General features: G+C 55.1%; 2 protein-coding genes across 2 annotated transcripts; one reads left to right on the top strand and one right to left on the bottom strand.

Moving 5' to 3' along the window:
• Window positions 1-624: 624 nt before the first annotated feature.
• On the top strand, window positions 625-2,303 carry BESB_026200 (actin-like protein ALP7; the record flags this gene model as incomplete). The annotated part of the gene is made up of 4 exons (XM_029361300.1): window positions 625-838; window positions 974-1,081; window positions 1,231-1,446; window positions 1,783-2,303. The coding sequence occupies 4 exons, from the start codon at window positions 625-627 to the stop codon at window positions 2,301-2,303; spliced, it is 1,059 nt and encodes a 352-aa protein (XP_029215655.1).
• Window positions 2,304-5,241: 2,938 nt separating this feature from the next.
• On the bottom strand, window positions 5,242-9,528 carry BESB_026190 (zinc finger (CCCH type) motif-containing protein; the record flags this gene model as incomplete). Its single annotated transcript, XM_029361299.1, has 3 exons — window positions 5,242-7,729; window positions 7,968-8,185; window positions 8,434-9,528. 3 exons carry the CDS (start codon window positions 9,526-9,528, stop codon window positions 5,242-5,244), a joined length of 3,801 nt encoding a protein of 1,266 aa, XP_029215654.1.
• Window positions 9,529-10,014: the final 486 nt, after the last annotated feature.

Here is a 10,014-nt window from a genome sequence, read left to right as displayed (position 1 = left end):
ATCAATCTCCTATGTTCCCCTCAGGAACTCTCTGTCGTGCATTAGCTGACACCGGAGGCGCTTGTGAAAGCATCTACGATCGACAGTGGCCCCTTTCTCATATTCGTAGTGCCGGGGGAGGCAAATCGTCCCCAGAAGCAATAAATAGCTTTCTACTGAGACTATCACGTAGCACACTTTCACAAGATCCTAGTACACGCATCGCCACTTGAGGCAAGTTACGGAATGTAAAACTGCCTACAAATACCCTTTTTCACCATGCTCGAGTGCACACTGGATGAGGTCGAGGCTGTGGTGCTTGACAGCGGTTCACATAGTTTGAAGATAGGTTTTGCCGGTGAGGATCTACCACGCAGTGTGGTTCCTTCGCTTTGCGCAACAGTCCGTAGGGCACGAGACTCAGACGATGCCCACAGCGACGACGTTTCCTCTTTTCAGACAGAGCACCTTATAGGAAACGATGCCTGGAGAGGACTTTCACGCGGTAAGTATCAGGTCAAACTTGCCGGTGCAGAACTGTGGGCGCTGGAGCAGTTACTGACTGTGCGTTCGCTGCACGGCCTTGTTTCAAAGCCTACTGCTCGTTTTTCAGATTCTGAGTTGAATTATCCGATACAGAATGGCATGATTGCGGATAAAGACGCAACCGAAGATCTTTGGGAGGCGGCGTTAAAGAAATTTGTTGCACCCGAAACAGGCGATATGGTATACTTGCTTACCTGTCCACCGTTAACTTCCAATGCCTCGAAAGAATGGATCTTCGAAATTTTCTTCGAAAAATTCAAGTGCAAGCGCATGGCGCTGCTACAGCCAGGACCACTCTCACTTTTTTCTTCTGGTAAGTCCGCCGAACTTTACATTATATTTCTTCACATGCTGCCAATTCTCCACTGTCAGTCCAACGCGTGCCTCTGCTGCTGAAAGAGTGCGTTATCTTGCTTCCGCGTGGCATCGCGATGGCTTCTGAATGCAGGCCGGTCGCGCGGTTTAGTGGTCGAGATTGGGCATAGTCTGACAAGCGCCGTTCCGGTCTTCGAGGGCTTTCCGCTGGCTTACGCCACGCAGCGAATGTTTCGAGCAGGTAACAGACCAACTAGTGCGCTGTCTGATCAGCACCGCTCCTGCCCGCGAGCAGCAGGTGACACCTTGCGCATTCAAGCTTTCTCCATTGGAGTGCGTCACCACGTACAAATGCGTGCACACTGGACAATCCCTTTGAGCGTCATGCAGGTGGAGCAATAACAGCGGCCCTCAGTCAGGCTCTTGCAGAGTGCTCCTGGTTCGACCGGCATCTGCATCTCTGCACTATTCCTGTCATGGAAGACATGAAATGCAGGCTCTGCCGAGTGGCTGTGCCAAACCTGCATAGTCGAGTGTTGAAGGCAGAGACACCGGACTTCGAGGAAAGGGGTTTCCAACTGCCCGATGGGTCTGTCATCGATGTGAGTTTTGGAACTTCCCGCACATCAATAGCCTCAGCAACGCATGCAGCGTGTGCGCCTGTGCCGCTTGATGCCAGCATACTTCACGAAGCCTGTTTCCCAGCAGAGCCGGCCTTCGTTTATCGGATCGACTGTGTGTCTGTGACTTGAACCCTGCTGCACCACCCAGTTAGAGCACCCTGAGCAGCCCTTGGCATGACGTGGCAGTGCCTTTGAGGGATACAGAGACTGCAGCCCCTTTCACAGTCCATTTTGCAAAGCTATGTGCCTCTGACCGATAAAAGTTTCGGGACATTTGCAGGAAGCTCGGAAAACTGAACGGTTTGGGTAAACTGAACAGTTCGAGGCCCTATACGGGAAATAAACTATTCGTTCCTGCCAATGCACTGTGTTCTCTGCCCTCTGCAGCTCGACCAGCAGGTCCGCTTTGGGCCAGCTGAGCTTCTATTCGACGATTCTATAGAGGTTCGAGACACTCCGAATCTGGACGAAGTTCCACCATCCCTGCAAAGCGAACTGCACACGTGCGAGACACTGCAAAGCCTAGTCCATTCTGCTATTGCAACTACAGATCCCGAGTTCCAAGAAGAGATGCGGAAGAACATAGTTCTCGCTGGGGGCTCTTCTCTTTTGAAGAATTTCGCTAACAGGTTGCATGGCGAGCTGTTGTGCATACAGCCGGAAGAAAAGGATCCTTTCTTTATTGCTGCAGATAGCCACAGACGATTTAGTGCATGGGTGGGGGGTTCAATGCTCGCGAGTCTGGGAACCTTCGAAAAGTTTTGCATCAGCAGGCACGAATACGAAGATGGAGGCAGACCTATGGCGGACGTCATCCACGAACGGAACGTGGGGAGGTAAACTCCTCTATGGTGTTGCCTTTCTGTTGAATGAACCCCTTGGTTTCCAAAAGTAACGTCGCTTGGGTACATACGTGCGCATTTTCGTGTAACAGACTCAATCTTCTTTGACAGACAGCTCTAGTACTAAGTTTACGAATTTTATGGTTCCGGCCCGCGGCCTCCGTGGTGTCGAGAGCTGGGTGCCACACACATCCATATTTCGCAGGTCGCCCCATATAACTAAGGAAGCAGTACGGAACGAGGCATTTCATTAACCCGCAGAGTAACACACTGCCGAACACCATCCGTTGCTTGACGTAGCACAGCGCATTGTCAAGGCAGTGACGTTCCGTAGCTCCTCCAGAGTGCCACCTTAGTACGCTGCTTACGTCGCCACGTCAGAGCTGCTCAGCTATGCACACCGGTACCGATTCCTTGCAGGAAGGAAAACTGACGAAACTTCTGGCAGTTCGCACTTCTTCTCATCGTGGGCGCTCTTCAGGAGGACGCGTGGCGACCGATTCATTCTACAGTTTCAGTTAGTCGTAACCCGTGATCGAGAGCGGATTCGAAAAACGAATGGCTGGGCCATTACAATGCGCGGATACTGGATCAGACACTGGCCACACACAAATAGATACACCCACGCCCACTGCGACAAGACGAGCCAGCTCTTGCACTAGACAGTGTGACAGCTTTACTCCACTACCAGCTACGGCCCAAAACACTCCTGCTATTAAGGCTCTAGGTACATGGCCCCCCGCCTACATGCACGACATCACGCCACTGCGGATGCGAAGCTTACTCCCAGAGAGAGAGAACAAAAGGCTACTACATATCCACACCATGTAAATCGCAACCTGGTCATGCATGTGGGAAGAAACTCTAGACAACGAACAATCCAATGGCTTTCTCACCAAGGACAATCAGTGCAGAGGTCATCCCGTTAAACTACGCGGGACGCAATCGGGGAGAAACATAATAACTCGGGAACGGCTGGAGAACCAAGGCTTTGAGAATTACTCCTCGCCTAGCCAAAACCAGGCTTGCGCGCAGCTCCACACAAGCAACAGCAGTCATGCACATTGCTATGCAGCACTCGGGAACTTTTTATCACTCGACACATGAACATATCACCAGCTTTCAGTTTCGCTGAGTGAGCTCCCCGCCTCCCTGACTTTGTCAGGGCAGGGCGACGTCCCGACAACACAACATATATCTCGCAGCAAAGACAGAACTGGTTGAATTCCACGCAGGAGATGGTATCCCGCAGCAAAATCCATAGCAAATCAAGATGTGAACCCTGTCTGACGCCTGGCGAATATACCCCACAGCGGGCCTTTGCTGCCGCAGATACATACAGGGAAACTGAGGCACTTCACACCAGATACCAGGGTTCCAGTCGCCCTTGAAACATCAGAGCGGTAGTCGGAGACCGAGAACACCGAGAAAGCAACTTGAACACCGCCAGCACAATTCGTGTGTAGACCTTACACAAGATAGATCTCACGGACTACGACACAAGACACAAACGAGCACCCCCTCCGTGGCGAGTTCTGTTTTCAGGAAAGTAGATGCAGGAAAGATAAGGAGAGACAGAGCCGTACCCGACAACGAACGAGCTCCTACCGAATAGTTTTCCTATCTCTCACATTCGCAGCCTCCTGCCCCTCAAAAAAGGTCTCAGAGCTGTTTCAAATTCCCAAACGACAGGCTACAAATGCTTCTCAGAACAATGATGGCATTTGCTCTCCTGGTTAGTAGCGACATCCTTCGCGACCCTGCTTGCGACGCACCCAAGAAAAACGCACACCCTCTGCGTTCCCCAGAAGACTGTACGAGAGGTATTTCTTTGTTGCGCGGAAATCTTGGCTAAAACATTCATATTGCCCGTTCACCTGTGACTGAAGACACCCACAGTGTGTCCCTGAAATTCCAGTGCTCTGCAAGGAACTGCCTCGCCTGCCTGCAACCATCGAAGGAGTCGTTTCTGTACAACTTGGCCCTTTGCTAGATAGATGAGAGCGCGATTGTCGACACTGCCACATCCACGGCGGCTGAGGCCTCCACTGTCTCTGCTAATGGCTCCTTGAGTGCCTGGTCGTGCAGCCCACCGACGTCTTGGCTCTGGAGAGTCCGTCGTGCTTCTCGTCTCGCTTAGAGATAGAACACAACTGAGCCTGCAGCACCTGTGGTGAAACTCATGGATTCGTTGTGGACTCCAGTCGCATTTATAACGCACTGCCATGAGGGAAGGTTGTCGAACACACTAAGAACTCCCGGCCTTTTGATAACGCGTTTGAGCCACAAAGCTTCTCTGTGATGGAAGGAGGGATCCCCGCGTGATAGACGACCAAGCGAACAGAAAGCCGGCCACCCCTCGGATTGCAGGTCAGACGCACGCGAACTCGTAGCCACTCAGCCACGTATACTGAATCACTTTCCACACGTTACTTGCCAAACCCTCCACTTGCACATTCCGGGCTATGCACAGCGGCAATATCGACGGGCCGCGTCTCCTGCAGGCAAACCTGGCGACCCACAGGCATCAAGAAATGGACAGAGCGATGTAACTTCCGTGCGACATTGTGACTGGCCCCGTTCAGGTGCCGTCCGCTCTCTCGTGAAAGTCCCCCGGCTACACACGATACAGCCAGGTTGTGCCGGCCAGACTATGCCCTCTTATCCATTTCCATTTGAGCTCTGTTTCAGGCCGCAGGATTGAAGGAGATCCGGAACGCTGAGACGGGAAACAGGGAAACAAACGGGAGCTCATACCGTCCTTTCAGCCCACGGAACTAACTGCAACTCCAGGGTATGCCCTCTTGCTGACTGCAACAAAATGTCCCAGAGCGATTCGCTGTCTTCGTTCACCTCGCTCCTTCGGTTAAACTAGGGAACTCCTGACATGGCACAATGATGTGCAAAATTCCACGCTAACCACCCTCCACTGCTCGTCATGGACCCTTCTCAGGAGGCCTGGTAGTGTGGGGCCTCCCAGAACTATCAGGCAGACAGATGCTCCCCAAGAAAGATGAGTATGCGCCCGCAGGCGCCTGGTCGGTGCTGCCACCCGGTCCCCCCAGGCCAATTCCCCTTGACAGGCCGGGAGGTCCTCGGGTGTCCGTGCGGGCGTCGTGGCTTCCCTGGGCACTGAGTCTGAATGGCATTGGAGCCGTAGCAGACGAGAGACCCTGCTCAGCAACGACTGCAAGGCGTCTAACATGTGGCGGTTCTGAAAAGTAGGCCCCTGCTGCCGGAGATGAGCCACGATAGAACCCGTCGCGCGCCACTGATGGGTGAGGTACGGGAAGCTTTGCCGTTGAAAGACGCCCTTGTGGAGCAAAAGACTCCACCCGGGGTAAGCCCACCATAGGATATTCCGGTAGCCCGTTCCCACCGGCAGTTCGTGAGGGCATCGATGGAGCGACAGAGGGAGGAAAATACTCAGGCGAAGGCTGGTCTCCTCTCATCATTCGCCCTCGCGGACCTGGAGCCACGCAGTTCCCACTTTCATCTGCCCCTGATACACCATCCGGAGCACTTGGTGCATCGAAACCTGTCACTCTCGCAAACCCTCCTCCATCTGAAGGGGGAAACAGTACTGACTCGCGGGACAGTAGTTCCATCGCCGACTGCGATACCCCTTGAGAGCGAGACTGTTGCTCCATAAGCAGCTCCAGGATTTCTGCTACTGCAGGGCCTGAGGGGGGGAACGCCGGAGCAGAGGCCACTCCTGCCATATCGGCGGCACCCCACGGGTCACGGTGCGTTGGTTGGAATGCCGTCAACGCGGACTGCACACTCCCCCAGTTTTCCGGCGAGCGTGGTGTGCCGTAGCTGTGTACCGGTGGTAAGGCGCCTGTTTCTCGATGTTGCAGGTCATGGTGAGGCTGCTCTATTCGAGACTCGGCGATAGAAGCCGCCCCCTGTGTGGAATCTGCGGAAACGCCTCTTGCAGCAAATCCAAGCAGGAGCTCAATGAGGGCGGAGCCCTGCTCCGGTGTTGGATCGTATAGCGAAGCACTTGGCTGATGGCCGTGGCCCCCCTGGCTTGCAGGCGGCACGGATCCGAAATTCGCGCAGACGCGCGAACCTGCTTGCCTTTCGCAGGTCGATCCTTGCAAGGCGTTCCCGTCCGATCCAGCATGGGGAAAAACGGCCCTGGGGGGATCCACTGCCATCGCGGAAATGCCTCGAACCACCCCATATGCTGCAGAAGCCACATCGGATACGGCGGGTGAGCTCGGCTCTTGGCGCTGAGGAAATCCCGTCGTCCGGGACGCCAACAATGCGGACAGATATTGCGCCAAGGCAGCTGGAACTTGCTCAGTCGTCTCATCCCACTGATCCCGTCTCCTGACCCCGCTGCTTTGCCAGACAGTGCGATTCGGCTGATCTGTGTACTCCGGCATCTGCCACGTCGCCGCAGGCTGTGATGTACGCGGGGGAGAGCGGATAGTTTGGGGAGCAGGTAAACGAGCCTGTGGAAGCCTTGCTTCCGAAGTGAGCGGTGCTGGCACCGCATAGCCTGGATCACGCGCAGCCCCTGCAAGAATCAGCTGCTCGCCAATCCACGACGCAAAATCAAGCTGCCCCATCCCACCTTCTGAGGTCTCTGCACGTCCCGACGAGTCAACCGCCCCGACTCCTTTCTTGCGGTTTCGCGGCCGCGGTTGACAGTATCGAGACACTGCCGCTTTGCACTCCGAGGACAGTGCAGGAGATTGTCTCCCGCGATCTGAGACACATCCCGGAGAAGTATGGCCGGATCGGTGGCCTGAGTGAACTTTTTCGCGATCGAGACCCCCAGGAACGCACTCTGAGTGATGTTGCTCTTTTCCTTGAGCAGCAGTGGGGCACTGCGTTGCTCTTTCACTTGCCCCGCTCTCTGGACAAGCATCGGTTACAAGGAAACCCTTCTCCTGGTCTGTCACAACATCGGCAAGCTGCCGCCCACCTGCGAGTCCCGCTGCTTCAACCCCTGCAGCATGTGCTCGACGACCTCCCCGGGATCTGCGCTCTTTCGGTGCCGGAGATTGATCCGCCGCCTGAGTCTGCCTCTGAGGCAGGCGGTGGCCACCCTCTGCCTCTATGTGACCGGAGAGGTGATCTTCTCTCGGCTCCGCCTTTGCATCCTTGGTGTCTCCCACTCCATGGACACTACCGCTGGCGTCGCACATGCTCTCCACCTCCGGAAAAACCTGTTTCTGGTCTCCAACCTGTTTCGCCGTCGTCTCCTCAGTTTGGTGGCGGATATGGCTACTGTGCCACGCACCATCCTCCACGGCCTTGGACTCCGGCTGGAGGTTCCCTCCTCGTGAAAGCGCCACGAGCTCTTGTTGGCTCCGTTGCCTATGACGTTTCAGCTCTTCTAGGCCATGGGCGTGGCGGCATGCAGTACCTGCTCCGCACTTTCCTTTGTTCCACATGTGACATATTTTCCTGTAAATACAAGAACACGGACGACCGAGACGCTCGTCGGCTCAGGATGGGCACGAATGCATGACATGGCGTGGCCTCAGTGGCAGCAGGTGCCCCTCGCGCAGACGCGGGATACAGCGAACGCCTACCCCTACGACGATGCTGACTGGACCGACGACAAAAAGTATGCTGCCCCGCCAAATGCTTCCCTCCTCCTTGCTGACCGGGTCCGACCTCTCCCGAAAGTGGCTCTACCTACGTTTTGAACACAGTAACAGTGTGGCGAAGTTCAGCCGAGCTATGCGCGTAGGCGCAGGTCTCTTGGTTGGTACAGCTGCCCGTCTGCTTGAAGGCGGGGCAGAGCCGCGTCTTCTCTAGGTTGGGCGGCTCTCGTAGCTCATCTTCGCTGTGCGCATACACGCATTTGCTCCCACGGGCACAGACTCGCCCTTGCACGACGTACAAGCACATCTTTGTCTGCAAACATAATTCATAGATATCACACACAAGGGGAGTTGTTAAGCAAAGAACGCGGTAGTTAGTGGCCGACGAAGGAAATCACCGCATTCGCTCTTCAGCCCTGGAAGGCCTCCATGCAGCAAATATCCCGCTTTCAGGCAATGCAAGGGGATTTAAAACGGTCACCCCCCAGAGACTGAAACACCAGGCAACAGCACACGTGAAGAGATTGCATGCATCAACAGAGATTCATTCCTTTCACTTACTTTGTAGTACTGCGAATAAGCCCTCACGAGGCGGATCGGATTACCACTGGAGCTACCGCCGCTCTCTCTTCGTCCACAATCTGCAGACTGCACTCCCTCAGCATCGTCCTCCTGTCCACCTCCGGCCCTGCGAGTGCTGTCTCCACCCGTCGATGCCCGCCGCTCATCAGCTGGGGTGCTCAGGTCACCTGCATTTTCGTTTGGAGTCACGCCCGAGGTAGTACATGAGGGCTCAGCCTTGGGATGGCCCCCCACCAGCGCCGTCTGCTGCCGCAAGCCCGGCGCCAGGCCATCCCCTTCACGAGTATCCTCCATCGTGTGTTTCTCGGCTTCTCCTGTATTCCCTGCAGCCATCTCGCAATCAGTAATGCCTTTACTGCATGCCCCCTCGGCCACAACGCCAGAAGCTGGCTGGGATCTTCCCTTCAAATGAGTGTTCTCTGTGACGCTTTGACCACAGGATGTCATGCTCTCTTGTTTTGCGGAAGGTATTGAGGCTTCCCTTGAAAAATCGACTGCACTCGTTCCTAGTGGAAGGGTATCCTCAAGCAAGGTAGACTCGCTTTTTTTCAGCTCTGGAGCGGGGCTTTGCTGTGGTTCAACTCCTAGGGCTGACGCTGGCTCCCTACACGCCCCCTTGCCTTCCTCCGCCCTTCTACGCGGCTGGTGCTGCTGCCAACCGCCGCTGTAGCCCCCTTTCTCTGCTTCACCCCTGTCGTCGGAGTCGTGTGCCACGCGGGAGACTGGCTTCGACGGCCCGCCACGTTCAAATGCAGAATCAGAAGCAAGCTCCCATTGGCGTCTCAAATCCTCGCTAAAAGGCAGCGGAGCACCGAAAGCGAGGGCTTTCAAATTCGAACATATATCCTGGGAACACGAGAGGGTGTCGGCCGCCCCTTTGTCTGTTATCTTCGTAGACTGGTGTCGCACGCCACCGAAACTGGGAACGAGAGCGTCTTCGTCACGCGACTCCTCGCTCCCCCTCCCGTGGCTTGCCGCCACCTCGGCGGAGGCTCTTCTAGGTAATAGCGATCCAGACGAGGACCGGCCGCAGAGTGCTCTGTCTCTGTTTGTCTCACCCTGTAGGCCGCCCATCGTAGTGTTGAACACGACAACACAGGCCGAAACGAGGAGACAGCATCAGAGAGATTCCACAAGCATGCAGAGCCGTCTCCACGGACTGGTGCCGCCTCGTCTTCGCGACGTAAGGAGAAATCTCCGGACTGGCGAAATCTCACAACGACTTCCAAAACAAAAACGTCGAAAAACTATGCAGTCGGCCTACATTCCACCCGCATCGGTACGAAGGCCTCAAGCACGCGGCCTCAAACCCAAGCTTCTGCGGAAAAGAAATGACTTAGATCCAAGTCATCGCATTATCTGTGCGTCCTGTCCTTGTCAGAGCAACGTAAAGAAATCGGACGGCTACCACTTCCCGCCGATTCCACTCAAAAAACTTGCAAACAACGCAGCGACCTCTGGCGACAATTCAAGGAAATGTCAAGCAAAGCACGTCAACAACATTCAAAGAGCTCTAGAGGAAAAAGCAATGATATCACGGAACCGCGCTGCCAGAACGGT

Source organism: Besnoitia besnoiti (assembly GCF_002563875.1).
Source record: "Besnoitia besnoiti strain Bb-Ger1 chromosome Unknown contig00014, whole genome shotgun sequence".
Lineage (NCBI taxonomy): Eukaryota > Apicomplexa > Conoidasida > Eucoccidiorida > Sarcocystidae > Besnoitia > Besnoitia besnoiti.
The sequence above is the reverse complement of the archived record's forward strand: the minus strand, read 5'-3'. Positions and strand labels throughout refer to the sequence as shown.